This window comes from Pantherophis guttatus, chromosome 4 (assembly GCF_059756535.1).
Source record: "Pantherophis guttatus breed Tessera chromosome 4, ASM5975653v1, whole genome shotgun sequence".
In the NCBI taxonomy this organism is placed as follows: Eukaryota; Metazoa; Chordata; class Lepidosauria; order Squamata; family Colubridae; genus Pantherophis; species Pantherophis guttatus.
The window spans coordinates 6,743,036-6,767,402 of NC_142066.1; the positions used below are offsets into that span (position 1 = coordinate 6,743,036).

A 24,367-nucleotide genomic window follows, 5' to 3' on the forward strand; every position below is an offset into this window, starting at 1 on the left:
AAACAGATGAGGAGTGATAAAAAGTGTATTTAATTGAATTCCTGGAGAAAGGTATTGCAAGCAACTAGTATCTACTATTGATTACAAAATAATTTTCTCTCTTACTCCATCCCAAACTACCTGTGGAATTTTGTAGACATGTACACTTTCTGCCATAAAGGATGATGTATCAGGACTTAGTCCCCCAATGATGGCCATGAGATTCTTCTGGCTATCACATTTGTAGTTAGGGAGAAATTGCTGTGATTTGAAAAGCAGGTCCAGGGTGGTGCGATAGGTCATCCTTGCATTGTAGTAACTGTCACAGATGTGGAACCCGAGAGTGATGTTAGGTAAGATCTGGGAGTCCTCATTGATCTCCTTCACAGCAAAGGCCAAGGCGAGGGCATGCTGGTAGAATTTGGTTATTACACTGCAAATAGGTTAAACACCCCCATTGAACAAAATAAGTTGACAATTCTTTGATGGTGAAAGCATTGATATTTGAGTAACAACCATGTAAAACACTCAATAATTTGTATAGTTTTCAACCACATATAGCATTTCCATGATTTGCAACAAATATGTATAGAACAACGTTGTGATTATTTTTTTCAAGCCATGACATGTATTTTATCAGTTTGGCACCAGTATCACTGTTTTAATCTATGTAAGTTATGCAAGGAGTGACTGCATAGACTAGATAATTATACTGAACTTCCTAAATGTTCTCCAAAAGACTTCTTATCATAAGACTTTAATACAATGAAAAGAAAATGATTTGTTTTCCCACAATCAGATAATTTTTTAAAGACAAGGAAGCAAGAATAAGTTTATATTTAAAAAAAAACAACAACATGCATTTATTCTCAAAGAGCTATTAGTTATGTAAGCTATTTTGGGAGTCTGGCTAAGTTTAAAAAATGAATGGAAAGAAAAAGAAATCCTTACATTGGTAAATCATAACGTTTTAAAGACGGCTGCTTTTTAAATTCAATTCCAAAAACGTTATGAATTATCTGAGACACCATCCCAGCCACGATGAGATCACCTGGCTGGTACCACTCATGGGGAATCGGGAAAGCATCAGTCTCAGGGCAGCTCAGGGTAACTGCTTTCTGCACCAAGAGCATCAGAAGGAACAACATCTTCAGGCATTTGTCATAGTATTTGTGTCTCCTGTCCATAAGGAAGTTTGTATTTCTTTTTTTTTTTTTTTAATTTGATTTATATGCCGCCCTTCTCCGGAGACTCAGGGCGGCTTACAATGCGTTAAGCAATAGCCTTCATTCTTTTGTATGTTTTATACAAAGTCAGCTTATTGCCCCCACAAACTGGGTCCTCATTTCACCTACCTTAGAAAGGATGGAAGGCTGAGTCAACCTTGAGCCTTGGAGAGATTCGAACCAGCAGAAATTGCAGGCAGCTGTGTTAATTACAGGCTGCACTAAACCCCTGTACTATCAAGGCTCTTTCAGTGGTTCATTCAATGATTGAGCCAAGGTTGATATTTGACAATGCACCTAATCAGAAATCCCATCAATTTCTATTTGAAGTTCCTTGTGTGTGCAAATTTTATACCAACTGTCACTAGAATTGAACAGATGTTCTGGAAAAGAAGAAAGGAGGGAGGAAACTTGTAGTAGTGAGTCTGATGGAGCCATTATTATCCCTTTGTGCCAAACTCCCTGGGGTTCAAGAGTTACTTTATAACCAAACAGATACCTTAATTGTTGCTGAATTTAAATACCTTTATGCACAGTCCTTGATGTTTTGGCCTAGCTAAAAAAAATACGGCGATTCCTGTAGGAGATAATTATTTTGTTTTTGTGAGAGAATAAGGAGTTCAACTGATGGTTCAACTTTGTTTAAATGAGCAAATGCTAATAAAATTAATCAAAGGGACATTGGCAATTGAAAGTAGCCTTAAGTGTTGAAGGTCATGTCCATTCCTTACAGTGGGGCAGAGTTCCCATTTTCGATATAAAATGAATAGAATTTTCAGTAGAGAAGAGGAAATATTTTTTGTTATGTTAAGGTCTGAACAATAAGGCAATACTTTCTTTGGAGGTTTTATCTACAATGTCATTCAAAGAATGTTGAAGAATGAAACAATAATAACATTTATGCTGATATTTGGAAAGAGTATTAGCCATCGGCTTCATTTTAATAGTCTACCCCTACAAATCTTTATTTATTTATTTACTTGTTTGTGTCCTGAGTTGTATTATTTTTACATATAACTCAAGGCAGAGATGATGTCTGGCATACCTTCCTCCTCATATTTAGCGTATGATAGATATGATATGATATGATAAGATATGATATGATATGATGATAGGATAGGATAGGATAGGATAGGATAGGATAGGATAGGATAGGATAGGATAGGATAGGATAGGACAGGACAGGACAGGACAGGACACGACAGGACAGGACAGGACAGGACACGACAGGACAGGACAGATATGATTGCAGTTTTCCAATTTCTAAGGAGTTGCCATAAAGAAGAGGGGGTCTACCGAGGGGTGGGCTTCAAATATTTTAGCAAGAGGTTCTCTTCCAGGTTGCTGGGTGGGTGTGGCCATGGTGGGCGTGGCCTACTCAGTCTCCTGCACCACGGCGGAGGGACCATTTCTGGCTTTCCCGAACTTCCGGTAGACCCATTTTTCACCCTCCCTGAGTCTCCGTGCATGCCCTGCGCTTACCTGCATCCAAAATGGGCTGCATGGGGACTCTTGAGAGGGGTGGGGTGGGCAGGACAGCTAGGAGTGGGATTTGGGGGTCCTCCGAATTGCACAAAATCTTAGCTAGAGGTTCTTCTGAACCCCTGCGAAACCTCAGCAGCCCACCCCTGGATCAACCTATTCTCCAAAGCACTTGAAGGTAGGACACAAAGCAATAGATAGAAAATAATCAAGGAGAGAACCAACCTGGAACTAAGGAAAAATTTCCTGATAGTGAAAATAATTAATAAGTGGGATGACCTGCCTCCAGAAGTTCTGAGTGCTCCATCACTGGAGGTTTTTAAGAAGAGATTGGACAACTGTTTGTCTGAAATGGTATGGGATATTGTGCTTGAGCAGGAGATGGCACTAGAAGACCTCCAAGGTTCCTTCCAACTCTGTTATTCTGTTATTTCTATTTTCCCCACAAAAGCAGAAAGGTCGGTTGGGCTGAGAGAGAGAGTGACTGGCTCAAAGTTACCCAGTAGGCCTTCATTGCTAAGTGAGGCTTGAACTCATAACCTTCCACTTTCTATCCTGGTACATAAATCACTGGACCAAACTGACTCTCATATCTGAATCTGGCTCTCAAGTCAAATATTTCACTCATGAGTGAATGAAGCAATCTTTTTTTGAGCAGGGAAGTCCAAAGCCACCAACCAGAGTAGGAGATATTGAACTGATACTCAAAGAATAGAAAAATTGTGGTTGCTGGGTGTGATTGTCATAATTTCCATGGCTCTGTTTCAGTAGGTTTATGTGTTCCTCCATTGAATCCTTATCTTCATGTATGTTGTCACACGAGGACACCTGAATGTCTTCTCTGAAACTTTCATTGCTATCTTATGAAATTATTGTCTGCAACGTATTTCCTGAGTGCTGGTTCTTTTGTTGTTGATTGTCCCAAAAGTGACTTTTGAAAAGGCAACTGGACTTTCTTTGCTTTTGTTTGAAGGTATTTTACTTCTCATCCTAGAAGCTTCTTCCATTCTTGGTCAGAGTCAGAACTGAAGAAGCTTCTTGGATGAGAAGCAAAATGTCTTCAAGAAAAATCCAAGGAAGTCCAGTTGCCTTTTGAAAAATCATCTTTGGGATAATCAACAACAAAAGAACCAGCACTGAGGAAATACGTTGGGTATCAACTATTGAAGCATTCTCATATTCCATAACATTTAGAAAGGAACAAATTGTTAGATATAGTGAATTACTGAATAAAAAGGGTGAACTTAAATCTATGCAAGAATTAGAAGAAAAAGGTATTAAGATGAATTGGTTTTCCTATTTGCAAATACATTCTAGATACGATAAAAGATTTTAAGACAGAAGGTTTTTTATGATAACTTGACTACTCTAGATATAATTTTAATAGGTACTGATGAAAACGTAATTAAAAAACTATATGGATATTTATTAGAGGTTAAATTGGAAGAAGAACAAGTTAAAGAAACAATGATTACTTGGGGGAAAATTTTTGGACATGGGATTGACTTAGAGAAATGGCAAAAATTGTGGTCGCAAAATTACAAAATGACAATGTCAACTGTATATAAAGAAAATTTATATAAGATGTTTTACAGGTGGCATCTACCCCCAACAAGAATAGCCAGAATGTTCGAGAATAAATTTGAAAAATGTTGGAAATGTCATCAGATACCAGGTTCATATTACCATATGTGGTGGACGTGTGCAGAAGCCAAAAGACACTGGACTAAAATCCACACATGGTTGGAAAAAATGATAAAAAAACACATAGATTTTAAACCAGAGATTTTTTTATTGGGGATTGTACCTGAAATATATAATAGAGAATTGAGATATCTGATTGTGAATGTATTAACAGCGGCTAGAATTGTTTGCTAAAAATTGGAAAAATGAGAAAATACCAACGCAAGATGAAGTTATTAAGAAAATAATGGAATGTGCTGAAATGAGTAAATTGACATTTGAAATCAGAGAACAAGAAGTTAAACAATATTATAAGATATGGGACTTATTTTATCAATGGTTAGATTAAAAAATGTGGGAATGAAATATGATAGAGATCTTTATAATACAAGAATTGTAGAATTATATAAAATATAACATAAAGACGTATTATTATTGGATCGATTTAGGATGATGAAATGAATGTTATAATATAAATTAACTCAAATTTTAGAATATTTTGTATAAAATGAGGGAAGAATAGTTATAGTTAAATAAATGATTAATGAGGACAATAATACATAGATATATATTAAATTGATCATATGAGAATTTATGAAAACTGTAAGCTATGAATATGGTGAAGATGCACAAAGGACTTGTAACCAGCCGACACGCTGTGTGTAATTGAAGATGGTTTTATATTTTTATTTATGTTTGTTTAATTTTTTTTTTAAAAAATGGAAAAACCATATCCCCATTTCTAATGGATATTCCCGGGTTTCTATTTCATGCAGTTGCCACAGGCCACAATAATATCTAATATCTTTTAACGACAAATTTATTAATTTAGTCACTTTATATGGCTGTGCATCTTGTGGCAAGTGACAGCATGCAAATATCCTGTACATGTGAGATAATCATTAGTTAAAATCACTCTATAACAATTATTTAAAAGATTCAAAGGAAAAGATCAAATCAAATCAAATCAATGTTTATGGTGATTATCGGCAAGCATATGCTTCTAGTAAAGGATGAGATGGAAGGAGGAATGCATTTCATTTCCCTTCATTAATTCTTTTTGTATTAAAGACATCTTCATAAAATGTATTTCCCTTTTTCCTTCCCTTTTTACTGTACATTTATGAAGTCATTTATGAATAGAAAATATAAAAGTCCCATCCCCTAAGGAGGTGCATTTGGTGGGACAAAGAGAACGGCCTTCTCCATGGTGGCTCCAACTCTCTGGAACATCATCCTGACAGAAATGAGACTGGCCCCCATTTTGACACTCTCACGAAAGGCTCTGAAGGCCTGGTTTTGCCAGCAGGCCTAGGGAGCCAAGAGTGGACTGGAGCCCATCAAATGGCTTATTTGACTTGTTACCAGAAGGGGATATAGTTTTTTTTAAATTAATTTTTATATTGTGTTTTATTGTTGTAAACTACCTAGAGTCGCCGTGAGCAAGTAGGTGGCTATACAAATTTTCTACATAAATAAATAAGGAAAGTGCAAACATGATTTGATTCAATATCTCTAATCTTCTAAAAAAAAAACAACTGAATTCTCAATGTCTTTCAATCTTGGGGTGTTGAAAGAAGGAAGTGTCTAATTAAAGAATCTTGGAGAATGATTGCAAATGCAGCAGCATGAGCATTTTTTTTTGCAATTGGCAACTATAATAAATCTTATTTGTCAGGTTAATCCTCCATCAATCCTCTGTTGTCAGAATTAAGGACTTCTATATGTATCCTATGGACAGCAAACAATCCTTCTTTCTTTTTTTTCATGAGCAATTTCTCAAAGCCAGAAATATTACACCAAGTGTTAATTCCTCTTTATCAGTTGCTCCCTGTGGTTTAGCTCAGGCCGTACAACAATGATGTAGCACTTTGGCAAGAATATGCATCCTAGTAATGCAGCGCTGGAGGCCAAGATGGAGAAGACCTCCACAGCTACCATGGCTTTTCCTTTTGTGCTCAGATAGGCTGGAAAGAAGGAGATCCACACACTGCAAAAGGCCAACATGCTGAAGGTGATGAATTTGGCTTCATTAAAGCTGTCAGGTAATTTACGGGCAAGAAAAGCCACAATAAAGCTGGCGATGGCCAAGATACCCATGTAGCCCAAGACACAGTAGAAGAAGAAAGCTGACCCCTCATTGCATTGTAAAATCATTTCTTGGAGCTCTGTGTGCACGTCCAACTCAGGGAATGGGGGAGATGCTGACAGCCAAAGAATACAAATACATACTTGTAATAGAGAGCATGAAAGGACAACAGCAAAAGCCAATCTTTTCCCCACCCACTTCCTCATCTGAGAACCTGGTTTAGTGGCCATGAAAGCCACAACCACGGTGATGGTTTTAGCCAGTACACTAGAAATAGCCACTGAGAAGGTGATGCCAAAAGTTGGTTGTCGGAGAAGGCAGGTCACTTTGTTAGGTTGGCTGAGGAAGAGCAAAGAGGAGAGAAAACAGATCAGAAGAGAGACAAGCAGGGTGTAGGTGAGGGACCTGTTGTTGGCTTTGACAATGGGAGTATCCCTGTGTTTAATAAAAATTCCAAGTACCCAAGATGTCAAGAAGAAGAAACAAAGAACTGCTGAGGATAAACCAATTCCTAAGGTTTCTTCCAAAGTGAGAAAGACCAGCAGTTTCAAAATACATCCTTTTTTTTCTTTATTTGGATAATGATCTTCTGAACATTGAAAACAGTCCTCCATATCTGAAAGAAAAGCCAAGGCATGTTTTTATACATTCCATATTTTTGAAAATAATATTCTTTATGAGTACCAATAATTATCACACTCAAGTTTTTTTCCTATTTACTACCAGTTGGATCATGTTTCTATGGAAATGCAGTTTTTCCATCATTGAATAAGCTGGGAACCACCATAACAGAAGTACAATGGAAAGGGCAATTATTCACTGAAATACAGTCCTGTCTAATAAATCTTCCAAATTTTAAAATTTTGACCAATTTGACATTTCCCATTTTTCCAAAACACAGAGAAGAAATTTGTAGGGGTGGATATAAGAGCTCAGCTCTCATGGGCATTGTGATTCACAGGTATAGAAATGAATACTCACCTTGAAAAATTCAAAAAACTACTTGCTACACTAAAACAGTGTATTACAATTTGCTTCTATTGAGGACTTGCCGGAATGTCTAACCTACCCTTTTGATTTGAAATCTTCCCTTCTGGACACAGGACACAGTTGTAGCAACAGAATTGCTTTCCTTCCAACCCTTTCTTCCAGTATCCAGGGGAGCAATGGTCATTACACAGAGAAATTGGAAGAACCTGGTGATAAACATAAAAGGTTTCTGCAAAGAGGATTTTTAAGCAGTTTGTACTGCTAATTTGTTAATATTTGAATTCTCAAAGGGTTAGTCCAGGTGTTTTTATAAGGTAAAGGTTTCCCTGTCCAGTTGTTTTCAGCTCTAGGGCACAGTGCTCATAGTGTTTCTTGGCCGAGGGAGCAAATAATGTCTGAAGATATTTTCCATGATCATGTGGCCAGCATGGCTATATGCCAAAGGCACAAGGAACATTGCTACCTTCCCACCAAAATGGTACCAATGACTCTACTCACATTTCCATCCTTTTGAATTCCTAGGTGGGAAGGAGCTGCGGCAGGAATGGGAGCTCAACCTATTGCATAGTGCTCAGGTCTCAAACCCTGCCTGTCAGCTTTCCAGCTGTGAAGCTCAGTGTCTTTGACCACTGAGCCATTGCATATTTATACTATCTATTAAAATGCTGACATTATAAGGATGAGCAAAGGGCGTGTTTGGAGAATGGCAGGGTGAATAAAGAAATATATGTGATTACAATATGATGGAAATAATGTGACTCCTGTGATTTCAAAGGGAAATGCAAGCCAAATGTGAATACCTGTCTTTTAAATTGTAATGTCATTTTGTCAATTTGATGAAAGCTTGATCACTGACAATATTTGTACAGAGTATGCCATTTCAAAAATCACAAATTAGATTTCTAAAGAGACTGTGTTTAATATTGGATCATAATGGATCGAGGAATAGTTGATTAAATGAGTCCACACCTGGTTAAAAGCTGGTTGCCACACAATCAGCTCTTCATCAATGATTAATTCCTTCACATTGGGAATATGAGGATCCATCTTTCCAACTTTGACTCTCTGAAAAGATCTATTTGGAAAAGTGATCAAGTTGGTGATGTCGAATCCACCTGTTGCTTCCCCTTTCTCATTCAGGAACACTCTCTCCCCAGCTGAATTGTTGAAAGAAATGCCTTGAAGAAATGGATGGAGCTACGAGAGAGAGAGAGGAGGGAGGGAGGGAGGGAGGGAGGGAGAGATGGAAGGATGATAATGAAAAAGTGCCAAGTATATTTAACTTTCACTTACTCATTCAAATAAGTACACTTAGAATATAGATACATACTCATATCAAATAAGTACACATAGAATATAGATAATCTATATTTCAGAGAAAGACACAGGTCTGTTCGAGTATTAATTTAATGTTACTTCCAAGGGAAAAAAATGAAACAACAGCAGTTAACAAATCAAAATCAAAACAAGGGATTGACATTACACAACTTGATTCAGATATGATTTATATTCACTATTTAAACAACTAAACAATCAAACTTGGACCATATCTAAACTCATCCTACATTTTTTGTTCTTTGTTAGTAGAAACGTATTTAACATCATGAGTCCTGACAAATTTCCTTTAGTCAGATTTTATCATCTGAGACTCAATTCTTTTGAGAGAGGGGGGGGAGAGATTGAGTATATATATATATATATATATATATATATATATATATATGTATGTATGTATGTATGTATGTATGTATGTATGTATGTGTATATATATATATATATATATATATATATATACGTATACATATATATATATATATATATGTATATGTATATGTATATGTATATGTATATGTATATGTATATGTATATGTATATGTATATGTATATGTAGGTCTTTGGTTATTCGGGTTTTCTCCTGCATAAAATTGGAAGTGTCTTGGCGACGCTTCAACAAAGTCTCATTCGTCATCTTCAGGCTGGTGTTTTCAGCTTCGTGCTCCTAGAAGCACGGGAAAAGACCCGAATACACCAAGACTTGCATACCTGTACCCGTGAAAATCTACGTAAACAAAAATATATATGTGTGTGTGAGAGTGTATGTGTATTCTTAAAAACAGAGGTTTTAAAGGGTGGAGGACACAGGTGAAAAGGACTGACATTTGGCCCATTCCTCTTGAACATTTATAGAGAGATAATGCTCTGCATCCCAACTCTGAAAGGTTCGTGATTCAAGGAGAAGTAGATTAGAGAACTGTTGAGGATAAGTTTGGATAGCAATAGCACTTAGACTTATATACTGCTCCACAGTGCTTTGAAACCCTCTCTAAATGATTTACAGAGTCAGCATTTGCTCCCAACAATCTGGCTCCTCATTTTACCAACCACAGAAGGATGGAAGATTGAGTCAAACCTTGAGCCGGTGGGCATCAAACTGCAAACCATTGATAACTGGCAGCCAGTACAAGGAGCCTGCAGTACTGCTTTCTAACCACTGTGCCCCCATGGCTCTGGTGAGTATTATTTAAAAGCTAATAAGAAAAGTGAAATGTCTACATTTCATAAATATTTTTTTTTTAAATTTGATTTATATGCCGCCCTTCTCCGGAGACTCAGGGCAGCTTACAATGTGCTAAGCAATAGCCTTCATACTTTTGTATATTTATACAAAGTCAGCTTATTGCCCCCACAAATGGGGGTCCTCATTTAACCTACCTTAGAAAGGATGGAAGGCTGAGTCAACCTTGAGCCTGGTGAGATTCGAACCTGCAGTAATTGCAGGCAGCTGTGTTAATAACAGGGTGCATTAAACCACTGTACTACCAAGGCTCATTTTGGGAGCACAATAAAAGAAAGACTGCCTTTGGACACAATACAGTTGAATTCTTCTTGGAACCAGGTTGGATAAATTTACAAGACAGGCCAATTCTATGTGGAGGTTAAAAGTTATATATACAATGAAAATTGATGCATACAGTAAATCCCACTGACTATCCTGAAATTAATAAAGACACAGTTTATGTTCATCCTCTTATTTTATAAAACTAATGTCTTTGTTGCCTCAGTTTCTCTATTGAGTTGCAGCCATAGACCAGGGTAAATAAAATATATTAGATTGTGGATGATTGTGGATAATCATTGAAATACACGATAGGTGTGGCATGGAAAGATTACCTGCCAAGGCATCAGATTTGGAAATTCAACCCTTTGAATCTCTCTTGGTTGGGATTTTGATCTCACTGCCTCATGCAAAGAATGTGCCACTGCATAAACAGCATTGTAGATACTGTAGGTTTGGCCAGTCATCTGAAATTCAAACAGAGGTGCAGGTAGATTCTCCAAATTCTCTTCTCCAGTACAGGTTTCATTCATCATTGAAGATAATTCTGTATTTGAAAATGAACAATCGAACAATTGTTCCCAAACATCTTGAAGAAATTGATCTTTCTGGGTTGAAGGTTTGATGACTTGAAGAAATTCTTTAAAGCCTTGAATGTCTCTTGAATGCACAGCAAAGGAAAGAGCCCCCTGGAACATCTGGAGATCCCAGCTCCTTTGACCTCCCATCAGGATGAAATCGATAGGATTCATCAGGATCCAAACCTTCCTAAATGATGCACTCTCTTTATTTTCAGGATCACGTAGAAACATGATGCTTCTGAGCCACGCTATTGTGAATGAATCTCCATAGACAAGAAAAACATTTGCTTTCTGATCTATTAGTCTATCAGAAATAATTGTGACTGAATTACACAATTTGGACAAGTTTTCCAAGTCGAGATATTGGGGAATTTTTTCTGTGAAAGCTAAACAGATCCCGTTCTGTGAAAGCAATGGCTGCAGTTTCTTCAAAAAATGTCCTTCCTTATTTTCAAAAGCAAAGACACCAATCCACGTCCATCCAAAATGGAGAAGAAGTTGTATAAGTCCAGTGTACTGATGCTCCTCTTTTGGGACCATGCAATAAAGTGGAAATAATTTAGTAATCTGAAAGTCTTCTTGGGCAAAGGAACCATAAGTCAACTTAACAAACGAAAAAGAGAAATTGGTTATTTATGAAAATCATGGGAAAAATATGAAGACTGCTTGTTAGAAATTTAATGAAGGTCTCCCTACATTGAACATTTGTCCAATTCTATGTAGATTATGATAATTCTGATGAAAAAGAGAAGCAATTAAAACCCCATGATGAAATATTTTCACATCTAAAATTTAACTAGATTACAACCATACTGCTTCCTTATAGAGTTCCAGTATGTTCATCCCCTTAGAACATCTGGAAACTTGCTAAATAGCTGAGCTTGTGAACTCTTCTCAGCCTAAGGAAAGGATTGTTAAGAGCTAGATTTACTGGGTTACCTTCTTCCCTTATTTGTAGCAGATAAAATAAAATACTTATACATGAAAAACTATGCCCATGAGATTCTGGAGGAATTGAAAGGATTAATCATGTGTTCATTTACTGCAATTATTATAGATATCTCCAAAAGTACCACATATCCTCAATCGTTCAACAATTTCCAGGCAAATCAGTTGAGTTTTAAATTCAGTTATTACTATCAGACCCAACCAAGACATACCAAAGAGAGTTCTGACCTATTGTCAGATAGCTTGGTGGAATCTGGAGTTGAGTTGTGGACAGCAGTGAAAATACTGATGAGTTGGGAATGGGCTGCAAGTGGCTGGAAGCTGATAGCTTTGATTTCAGGAAGTGGTTGAAAGGAAATCCTTCCTAAAACCATGAGACATGATAGCAGTGTTCCAATATTTGAGGTGCTCCTACAAAGTCGAGGGGGTCAAATTATTTTCCAAAGCACCAAAAGCAATACAAGAAACAATGGATGGAAACTAACCAAGGAAAGAAGCAACCTAGAACTAGGGAGAAATTTCCTAATGTTGAAAACAATTAACCAATGGAACAACTTGCCTTCAGATGTTGCAGTTGCGCCATCACTGGAGGTTTTAGAAAGAGACTGGACAGTGATTTATCTGAAATGGCATTGGGTCTCCTGCTTAAAGAGGGGGTTGGACTAGAATACCTCCAAGATCCCTTCCAACTCTATTATTCTATGTTCCATGTGATAGCCTGCCTTTTCTATCCTCCTCTTCGCACAGCTCCAGATTTCACCACAGATAGTGGTCAATCCAAAACATCAGGTTACCCTCTCAAATAAGATTAATTTTGTACTCTAATTTGTGATTTAAACTTTCTATATTATGATTGTAATAAAAGATTTTCTTGACTGATGATTTTGAGCCAACATATTGAGTTGTGGGATCAATTGCAGAAGGGAGAGCAAAGAAAGCCAAATTGAAGTCCTGCAGAAAGACATGGCAAAATACTAACTAGCAGCAATCCTTCAACAATTGCTAGGAAGAACAGTTGAGTTTTATACTAAACTACTGTTATCACACACCAATCAAATCATAGCAAGAAAAATTGTGACCTATTGCTGCATGGAAGTCAAACCACATGTATGATTGTAATAAAAGATTTTGATTTAATTGGATTACCTTGAGCTAGTCTATTGAGTTGTAGGAAAAACAGATGAGGGGTGATAAAAGTGTATTTAATTGAAGTACTGGAGAAAGGTATAGAAAGCAACTAGAATCTACTATCAATTACAGAAGAATTTTCCCTCTCATTCCACCCCATACTACCTGTGGAATTTTGTAGACATGTACACTTTCTGCCATAAAGGATGATGTATCAGGACTTAGTCCCCCAATGATGGCCATGAGATTCTTCTGGCTATCACATTTGTAGTTTGGGACAAATTCCTGGGCTTTGAAAAGCAGGTCCAGCGTGGTGCGATAGGTCATCCTTGCATTGTTGTAACTGTCATAGATGTGGAACCCAAGAGTGACGTTAGGTAAGATCTGGGAGTCCTCATTGATCTCCTTCACAGCAAAGGACAAGGCAAGGGCATGCTGGTAGAATTTGGTTATTACACTGCAAATAGTTTAAACACTGCCATTGAACAAATAAATTGACAATTCTTTGATGGTGAAAGCATTGATATATGAGTAACAACCATTTCTGTCTCTATTGTAAATAAGAACATAGGAGTCTTTGTAAAAAAAGCCAATAATTTGTATAGTTTTCAACTATCTAAAATATTTTTCTGATTTGCAACGAATAAGTATAAAACAAAATCGTGATTTTTTTTTATGCTATCGCATTTATTTCTATCTGTTTGGCTCAAAATATAATACAACCAGCAAATATCACTTTTTTAATACATGTAAGTTATGCAAAGAGTGATTGCTCAGACTGGATACTTTTAATTATCTTACACTCCCTAAATGTTTTCCAAAAGACTTCTTGCAGAATAGTTTCATACATTTCATGAGTAAGATTTTAACACAATGAAAATGATTTGTTTTCTCCACAATCCAATAAGTTTGAAAGACAAGGAAGGACATGTAAGTTTATATACAAAACCATGCATTTATACTCAAAGAGCTATTAGCCCTATAAGCAATTAAGGGAAATCTGGCTAAGATTAGAAAATGAATGGAAAGAAAAAAATCCTTACATTGGTAAATCATAACGTTTTAGAGAAGGGTGTTCCTTAAATTCAAGTTCAAAAAATGTTTGAATTATCTGAGACACCATCCCACCCACGATGAGGTCACCAGGCTGGTACCATTCATGGGGAATCGGGAAAGCATCACTCGCAGGGCAGCTCAGAGCAACTGCTTTCTGCACCAAGACCACAAGAAGGAACAACATCTTCAGGCGTTTGTCATAGGGAAAATATTTGTGTGTCCTGTCCATAAGGAAGTTTGTATTTCAGTGGTTCATTCAATGATTGAGCCAAGGTTGATATCTGACAATGCACCTAATCAGAAATCCCATCGTTTTCTATTTGAAGTTCCTTGTGTGTGCAAATTTCTATACTGACTATCACTAGGATTGAACAGATGTTTTGAAAAAGAAGAAATGAGGGAGACAACTAGTAGGACTGAATCTGATGGAACCATTATTATCCCTTTGTGCCAAACTCCCTGGGGTTCAAGAGTTTCTTTATAGCCAGACTGATACCTTCATTGTTGGATTTAAATACCTTTTTGCACAGTCCTTGATGTTTTGGCCTAGCTAAAAAAAATATGTTGATTCCTGTAGGAAATAATTATTTTGTTTTTGTGAGAGAATAAGGAGTTCAACTGATGGTTCAACAACTCTCCCCTCCCCCAACAACCAAAATTAGGCTTCCACACCCCCATCTTCATCCAGGTCCACCACCACAGACCTTAAATGCAAGCTACTTAATGCAAGAAGCCTTGCAAACAAAATGCCTGAATTCCTCCTCCTACTAAATACGACTCTATATTCAATCTTATATTTTTCTGCAAGATGTGGTTGAACATATCCTTCCCAGACTCCGTTACCACATAAGTGGTACTGGTCCGACTGTGAAATGTGTAGATGGGGTGGTGTTGCTAGCTTCTATAAAAAGTCCCTAGATTTGAAGAACATTCAAGTTACACGGGATCTTGCTCTTCCAGAGACCATCGTCTACGAACTCTCCCTAAATTCCATGTTTTGCTTCTTAGTATGTTACAGAGCCCCTGATTACGTCCTCGTTCATGCGAACAAGCTAAACTCACTATTTATTTATTTATTTTATTCAATTTGTATACCGCCCTTCTCCTAGTGGACTCAGGGCGGTGCACAGCCAGAACTAAAATACATACCAATACAAAATTTAAATTTTTTAAAAGAATTACATGACTTTGGCCCAAAATTTAAAACATTCAAACTAAAACCCATTGACAATTTAAAAGCTAAAAAAAAAAAGGGGGGGGGTTCACGCCAGCCCTGCTTGATGGAAAAGAAAAGTTTTTAGGGCATGGCGAAAGGCCCGGAGATCCAATGTCCTTCGGATCTCTGGGGGCAAATCGTTCCAGAGGGCAGGAGCTGCCACAGAGAAGGCCCTCCCCCTGGGGGTCACCAGCCGACATTGCCTGGTTGAAGGCACCCTGAGGAGTCCCTCTCTGTGGGAGCGTACTGGTCAGTGGGAGGCTATTGGCAGCAGAAGACGTTCCCGCAAATACCCAGGTCCTATGCCATGGAGTGCTTTAAAGGTGGTAACCAACACCTTGAAGTGCACCCGGAAGACCACTGAAAGCCAATGCAGCTCACTACTAACATGGGCAGCTGTTGTGGCCCATCAGCCGCCTGTGCAGATGTAGCTGATTCTGACAACGAGGAGGCTGGTGTGGTGCTGCACCAGCAACCTGTGCAGCTGGCGCTTGAGTCGGACAGTGTGGAGGCTGAAAAAGATGTGATGCCAGAGGCAGGGATTCAGCCAGGGCCTTCAGAACCTCCAGAAGCTCCTTTAAGTGGAGAGGAAGAAGAGGAGAAGCCTCTTCTCGATGCACGGGCGAGCAGAGCTGCCAAAAGGCAGGAGTGGCTCCTCAGGAGGAGGTCTCCTCGAGAGTAAGGCTGGGGGCTAATTAGCCACTCCCTTAGCCCTATTTAAGGAAGGACGACAATTGAGGCAATTTGCAGGGAACAACTAAATTCACTCTCCTTCACGTCTGGATCTTAGTTCTCTGCAAATTTCTTCTGGGCTTTCTGCCAACCATAGTAAGATTACGAAAACTGACTACGTAGCTAATTTTAAAAACTGCTACAAAACCTTATGCCATCAGATCAAGGCAGAATGCACCAATTACTACTGCAAACAAGACGAAAAGCTGTTACACGTGAAATCCACCTGCGCCTTCTATAATTTCGTAAATATCAAACTTAAAGATTCGAAAACCATGCCACCCTAAAAGGACCTCTTCAACATGTGCTTCAGTTCAGTCTTTGTCAACAGCAATGGCTCATGCCCAGTGGTGAAATGTAAATTTTGTTACTATCAGTTCTGTGGGCATGGCTTGTTGGGGGGAGTAATATGACTAAGTGGGTGTGTCCAACTTTTTTTTTTTTTACTTTTAAAACCATTTTTTCTACAACCTCTTCGGCCGAAGAGGTTGTAGAAAAAATGCTTTTAAAAGCCTCTGATGATCCCAGCTAAGCTGCGTGATCATCAGAGGCTTTTTAAAAAACTTTTAAAAGCATTTTTTCGGCCAAAGAGGTTGTAGAAAAAAATGCTTTTAAAAATAAAAAAAAAGCCTCTGATGATTGCGCGGCTCAGCTGGGTAATGGGGGGGGGGGGCAGGGATTTTTGCTGCCAGTTCTCCGAACCACCCACCTCCATCGCTACCAGATCGGACAATCCGGTCCGAACCGGGAGCATTTCACCCCTGCTCATGCCCCTCATTTCCTAGTCATTTCACAACTAATTGCAATGATCTGCTACATATCGATTTTACAGAAGATAACAATGAAAAGGCACTACGTAACCTAAAACCATCCTTATCTATTGGCCCTGATGGATTATGTGCCTACTTCTTGAAAAAGTTTTCCACTGCCATAGCCGAACCACTAAGCATAATCTATGAGATATCTTTCAGAACCGGCTCCTTGCCCGACCAATGGTCATTAGCCCCGGTCATTCCTATCTTCAAAATGAGAGATCCCCAGCCTAGTTGAAAGTTACAGACCAATCTCATTGTGTTGTGTCACCTGCAAAGTCATGGAATCAATCATAAACCAATCCATTACCCTCCATTTAGAGACAAACAACCTACTCTCTAGCAAGCAATTTGGATTAATGAAAAATTTATCCTGTAATCTACAACTCCTACAGTGAAGAAACATTTGGACTACACAACTTGGACTGCACATCAGCACCTTTCATACATCAACAATCTCCCCTGATGAAATCATCGATATTTCCTGTGACAGCCCTGAGTTCCAGTACAGCGACAGCTTGGTGGCCCCACACTTCTGCAGAATCGTTTGCAAGAATGAGTCCAGCAGACACAAATTCATTCATACCATTAAGTCAATTGCCAAAAGCAACACCAACCATAATAAACTTTGCTCACGGCTTGACCTATCCATACTACAACATGCCCGCTCCTGTGAACTCTGCTAGGGTCCAATTAATAAGAGGTAGATTGAGGTCACCAAGCAAGATAAGAGGATGTGGGCAGGAGGCTGCCCACGTTAGTAGTGAAATTAGCTTGTTTGCATATGCGAGGTTGTAATCAGGGGCTCTGTAACATTGTAAGAAGCAAAATGTGGTATTTTGGCACAGCTCTCAGATGATGGTCTCAGGAAGAACAAGCTCCTTTGTAACTTGAATATTTTTTAGATTTATTTATTTATTTATTTATTTATTAAATTTCTATACCGCCCTTCTCCAAAAAGGACTCAGGGCGGTGAACAGCCAAAGTAAAAACAGAGCATACAAAATTTAAAAACAATATTAAAATAATTAAATATTCTGGCCGTAAATTAAAACAACCCAATTTAAAATTAAACTCAAGCCAGCCCAGCTAGTTGAAATAAATAGGTTTTCAGGGCCCGACGAAAAATCCGGAGGTCTGTTATTGTATGTAACTCTAGGGGAAGGTTGTTCCAGAGGGTGGGCACCGTCACAGAGAAGGCTCTCCCCCTGGGGGTCGCCAGCCAACATTGTCTGGCGGACGGCACCCTGAGGAGGCCCACTCTGTGCGAGCGTACTGGCCGGTGGGAGGCTATTGGTGGCAGAAGGTGGTCTCGTAAGTACCCCGGCCCTAAGCCATGGAGCGCTTTAAAGGTGGTCACCAACACCTTGAAGCGCACCTGGAAGACCACCGGAAGCCAGTGCAGCTCGCGCAGGAGAGGTGTCACATGGGAGCGCCTCGTCGCCCCCATAATCCCCCGCGCGGCCGCGTTCTGGACCAGCTGGAGCCTCCAGGTGCACCCCAGGGGGAGCCCCATGTAGAGAGCATTGCAGTAGTCCAGGCGGGAAGTGACTAGTGCCTGAGTGACTGTGCGTAGAGAATCCCGATCTAGAAAGGGACGCAACTGGCGTATCAGGCGAACCTGATAAAAAGCCCCCCTGGCCACGGCCGTCAAATGGTCTTCTAAAGACAGCCATGTGTCCAGGAGGACGCCCAAGTTACGAGCCCTCTCCGTGGGGGTAAGTGATTCGTCCCCAATAGCCAGCGATGGCGTCAGCTGGCTATATCGGGACGCTGGAAGCCACAGCCACTCGGTCTTGGAAGGGTTGAGTCGGAGCCTGTTCCTCCCCATCCAGACCCGCACGGCCTCCAGGCACTGGGACATCACTTCAAGGGCATCGTTGGGGTGGTCTGGGGTGGAAATGTACAGCTGAGTATCATCAGCGTACAGATGGCATTGCATCCCAAATCTACGGATGATCTCATCCAGCGGCTTCACATAAATGTTGAACAGGATAGGCGAGAGGACCAACCCTTGCGGCACCCCACAAACAAGGCACCTCGAGGTCAACCTCTGCCCCCCAGCCAGCATGGACTGTGACTGGTCGGAGAGAAAAGAAGAGAACCACCATAGGACGGTGCCTCTCACTCCCAACCCCTCCAGCCGGTGTAGCATGATACCATGGTCGATGGTATCAAAAGCCACTGAGAGATCTAATAGGACCAGAACAGAAGAACATCCCCTGTCCCGAGCCCTCCAGAGATCATCGACCAACACGACCAATGCCGTTTCCGTGCGGTACCCAGGCCTGAAGCCGGACTGGAACAGCTCCAGATAGACAGTTTTATCCAGGTACTGTGGGAGCTGTCAGGCAACCACACTGTCGACAACATTTGCCATGAAGCGAAGATTGGAGACAGGACGGTAGTTTGCCAAAACAGCCGGATCCAGAGAGGGCTTCTTCAGGAGGGGTCTCACCACCGCCTCTTTCAAGGCGGGAGGTAAGACGCCCTCACTCAAAGAAGCGTTAATAATCCTCTGGAGCCAGCCTCGTGTAACCTCCCGGGTAGCCAGCACCAGCCAGGAGGAACATGGGTCCAATAAACATGTGGCGTTCAATCTCCCCAGCATCCTGTCCACGTCCTCGGGAGTCAAAGGATCGAACTCCTCCCAGATGACATTCTCAAGACCCACCTCAGACACATTGCCTGAACCCACCCAGTCGGAGTCCAAGCCGTCCCGAATCTGAGCGATTTTATCGTGCAGATAATACGCAAAATCCTCAGCACGCCCTTGCAATTGTCACATATTGTCACATGAGGACACTTGAATGTCTTCTCTGAAACTTTCTATTTTTTTTTAAAAAAAACTTTATTAGATTTAAAAAAAAAACATAAAATTGTATAAAACATTCACAACCTTAAAGTACAATCAGCAATATCAACAAACAACAAATAAGGTATATATAATGTATATAAGTACACATATATACAAGAACTTACTTTCCTTTTTCCCCCCCTTAATGACAGTGTATAATTATTACTTGAAATTTCTTACTAAGTTTTGACTTTACTTTCTTTTCCATTAGTTTATCCACTCATACCAACTGTCCCATATCTTAAAATACTGAGAGTCTTCCTTATCTTTCAATTTCAACGTTAGTCTATCCATTTCTGCACATGTGTAAATTTTTTGAATTATTTGCTGCTCCATTGGCAATTGATCTGTTTTCCAGACTTGTGCTAGAGCTAACTAGCTGCTGTAATTATATGTAATATTAGGTATTTTTTTTCCTTTCTAATGTTTTGTTTAAGCATTCCTAACAAAAAAATTTCCGGTTCTAGATCAATATCCTCTGCAATTATTTCTGATATGCAAATTTTTATTTTTATCCAATATTTTTTAATTTTTGGGCAAAGCCACCAGACATGAAAGAAGGTTCCCTGTGCTTGCTTGCATTTCCAACACGTTGGATTAAGGTTTGCATACATCCTCGCCAATCTCGCAGGGGCTAGATACCATCTGTACCACATCTTGTAGTGGTTCTCCTTATATGCTACAGATTTTGTTATTCTATAGTTGGTTTCCCATACTCTTTCCCATTCTTCTAATTGTATATTTTTGCCAATGTTCCTTGCCCAAGCTATCATTTGTCCTTTAACTAAATTTTCTGCTAGGTCAAATTCTAATAAGTATTTGTATATCTTTGAAATCAAATTTCCATCCTTAGTTCCTAATAATTTGTCGGTTGGGATTTATGTCGATTCCTCCTTCCTCATTTCTTTATTGTATCTAGTTTGTATTTGTAGGTAGGGCCGCCAATCTATTTCTATGCCTTGTTCCCTGAGTTCCTGCCGTGTTTTTAATCTTCCTTGGAGGTCCAGTAATTCTTTGTATCTTATTAATTTATGGGGGTCTAGTGTGTTGGGGTGCATGAAACTTTCTCTGAAACTTTCATTGCTACCTCAGCAAATTATAGTCTGCAACTTATTTCCTGAGTGCTGGTTCTTTTGTTGTTGGTTGTCCCAAAAGTGATTTTTCAAAAGGCAACGGGACTTTCTTTGCTTTTGCTCAAAGACATTTTACTTCTCATCCAAGAAGCTTCTTCCATTCTTGGTCAGAGTCAGAAACAAAGAAGCTTTTTAGGTGAGAAGCGAAATGGCTTCAAGGACATTTAGCTTTTTAAAAATTAATTCCTATATTTTGTTTTATTGTTGTAAACTGACTAGAGTCACTGTGAGCAAGTAGGTGGCTATATAAATTTTCTACATAAATAAATAAGTAAAATGCAAACATTGAACAAGATTTGATTCAATATCTCTAATCTTCTAACAAAACAACTGAATTTTCAATGTCTTTCAATCTTTGGGTGTTGAAAGAAGGAAGGTGTTTAATTAAAGTATCTTGGAGAATGATTGCAAATGCAGCAGCATGAGCATTTCTTTTGCAATTGGCAACTACAATAAATCTTAGTTGTCAGGATAATCCTCCATCAATCCTCTGTTGTCAGAATTAAAGACTTCTATATGTCTCCTATGGACAGCAAACAATCCTTGTCTCTTTTTTTCGTGAGCAATTTCTCAAAGCCAGAATTATTACACCAAGTGTTTTGTTTTTTAATTTGATTTATATGCCGCCCTTCTCCGGAGACTCAGGGCGGCTTACAATGCGTTAAGCAATAGCCTTCATTCTTTTGTATATTTTATACAAAGTCAGCTTATTGCCCCCACAAACTGGGTCCTCATTTCACCTACCTTAGAAAGGATGGAAGGCTGAGTCAACCTTGAGCCTTGGAGAGATTCGAACCAGCAGAAATTGCAGGCAGCTGTGTTAATAACAGGGTGCACTAAACCATTGTACTATCAAGGCTCTTTTTTGTTAATTCCTCTTTATCAGTTGCTCCCTGTGGTTGAGGTCAGGCCGCAAAACAATGATGTAGCACTTTGGCAAGAATATGCATCCCAGTAATGCAGCGGTGGAGGACAAAATGGAGAAGACCTCCACAGCTACCATGGCTTTGCCTTTTGTGCTCAGATAGGCTGGAAAGAAGGAGATCCACACACTGCAAAAGGCCAACATGCTGAAGGTGATGAATTTGGCTTCATTAAAGCTGTCAGGTAATTTACGGGCAAGGAAAGCCACAATAAAACTGGCGATGGCCAAGATACCCATGTAGCCCAAGACACAGTAGAAGAAGAAAGCTGACCCCTCATTACACTGTAAAATCATTTCTTGGAGCTCTGAGTGCATGTCCAGCTCAGGGAATGGGGGAGATGCTGACAGCCAAAGAATACAAATACATACTTGTAATAGAGAGCATGAAAGGACAACAGCAAAAGCCAATCTTTTCCCCACCCACTTCCTCATCTGAGATCCTGGTTTAGTGGCCATGAAAGCCACAACCACAGTGATGGTTTTAGCCAGTACACTAGAAATAGCCACTGAGAAAGTGATGCCAAAAGTTGGTTGTCGGAGAAGGCAGGTCACTTTGCCAGGTTGGCTGAGGAAGAGCAAAGAGGAGAGAAAACAGATCAGAAGAGAGACAAGGAGGGTGTAAGTGAGGGACTGGTTATTGGCTCTTACAATGGGAGTATCCCTGTGTTTAATAAATGTTCCAAGTACCCAAGATGTCAAGAAGAAGAAACAAAGAACCGCTGAGGATAAACCAATTCCTAAGGTTTCTTCCAAAGTTAGAAAGACCAGCAGTTTCAAAATACATCCTTTTTTTTCTTTATTTGGATAATGATCTTCTGAACATTGAAAACAGTCCTCCATATCTGAAAGAAAAGCCAAGGCATGTTTTTATACATTCCATATTTTTGAAAATAATATTCTTTATGAGTACCAATAATTATCACACTCAAGTTTTTTTCCTATTTACTACCAGTTGGATCATGTTTCTATGGAAATGCAGTTTTTCCATCATTGAATAAGCTGGGAACCACCATAACAGAAGTACAATGGAAAGGGCAATTATTCACTGAAATACAGTCCTGTCTAATAAATCTTCCAAATTTTAAAATTTTGACCAATTTGACATTTCCCATTTTTCCAAAACACAGAGAAGAAATTTGTAGGGGTGGATATAAGAGCTCAGCTCTCATGGGCATTGTGATTCACAGGTATAGAAATGAATACTCACCTTGAAAAATTCAAAAAACTACTTGCTACACTAAAACAGTGTATTACAATTTGCTTCTATTGAGGACTTGCCGGAATGTCTAACCTACCCTTTTGATTTGAAATCTTCCCTTCTGGACACAGGACACAGTTGTAGCAACAGAATTGCTTTCCTTCCAACCCTTTCTTCCAGTATCCAGGGGAGCAATGGTCATTACACAGAGAAATTGGAAGAACCTGGTGATAAACATAAAAGGTTTCTGCAAAGAGGATTTTTAAGCAGTTTGTACTGCTAATTTGTTAATATTTGAATTCTCAAAGGGTTAGTCCAGGTGTTTTTATAAGGTAAAGGTTTCCCTGTCCAGTTGTTTTCAGCTCTAGGGCACAGTGCTCATAGTGTTTCTTGGCCGAGGGAGCAAATAATGTCTGAAGATATTTTCCATGATCATGTGGCCAGCATGGCTATATGCCAAAGGCACAAGGAACATTGCTACCTTCCCACCAAAATGGTACCAATGACTCTACTCACATTTCCATCCTTTTGAATTCCTAGGTGGGAAGGAGCTGCGGCAGGAATGGGAGCTCAACCTATTGCATAGTGCTCAGGTCTCAAACCCTGCCTGTCAGCTTTCCAGCTGTGAAGCTCAGTGTCTTTGACCACTGAGCCATTGCATATTTATACTATCTATTAAAATGCTGACATTATAAGGATGAGCAAAGGGCGTGTTTGGAGAATGGCAGGGTGAATAAAGAAATATATGTGATTACAATATGATGGAAATAATGTGACTCCTGTGATTTCAAAGGGAAATGCAAGCCAAATGTGAATACCTGTCTTTTAAATTGTAATGTCATTTTGTCAATTTGATGAAAGCTTGATCACTGACAATATTTGTACAGAGTATGCCATTTCAAAAATCACAAATTAGATTTCTAAAGAGACTGTGTTTAATATTGGATCATAATGGATCGAGGAATAGTTGATTAAATGAGTCCACACCTGGTTAAAAGCTGGTTGCCACACAATCAGCTCTTCATCAATGATTAATTCCTTCACATTGGGAATATGAGGATCCATCTTTCCAACTTTGACTCTCTGAAAAGATCTATTTGGAAAAGTGATCAAGTTGGTGATGTCGAATCCACCTGTTGCTTCCCCTTTCTCATTCAGGAACACTCTCTCCCCAGCTGAATTGTTGAAAGAAATGCCTTGAAGAAATGGATGGAGCTACGAGAGAGAGAGAGGAGGGAGGGAGGGAGGGAGGGAGGGAGAGATGGAAGGATGATAATGAAAAAGTGCCAAGTATATTTAACTTTCACTTACTCATTCAAATAAGTACACTTAGAATATAGATACATACTCATATCAAATAAGTACACATAGAATATAGATAATCTATATTTCAGAGAAAGACACAGGTCTGTTCGAGTATTAATTTAATGTTACTTCCAAGGGAAAAAAATGAAACAACAGCAGTTAACAAATCAAAATCAAAACAAGGGATTGAC

General features: G+C 39.2%; 2 protein-coding genes across 2 annotated transcripts; both read right to left on the reverse strand.

The window, feature by feature from the left end:
- Positions 1-6,176: 6,176 nt before the first annotated feature.
- Positions 6,177-14,227, reverse strand: LOC148113634 (vomeronasal type-2 receptor 26-like). Its single transcript, XM_087892257.1, has 3 exons — positions 13,986-14,227; positions 7,529-7,710; positions 6,177-7,075 (listed from the first exon to the last, which is right to left on the reverse strand). The coding sequence occupies exons 1-3, from the start codon at positions 14,225-14,227 to the stop codon at positions 6,177-6,179; spliced, it is 1,323 nt and encodes a 440-aa protein (XP_087748383.1).
- Positions 14,228-21,616: 7,389 nt separating this feature from the next.
- On the reverse strand, positions 21,617-23,984 carry LOC117657925 (vomeronasal type-2 receptor 26-like). The gene is made up of 3 exons (XM_087892259.1): positions 23,859-23,984; positions 22,969-23,095; positions 21,617-22,515 (listed from the first exon to the last, which is right to left on the reverse strand). The coding sequence occupies exons 1-3, from the start codon at positions 23,934-23,936 to the stop codon at positions 21,617-21,619; spliced, it is 1,104 nt and encodes a 367-aa protein (XP_087748385.1). The 5' UTR covers positions 23,937-23,984.
- Between the last annotated feature and the right edge of the window lie 383 nt (positions 23,985-24,367).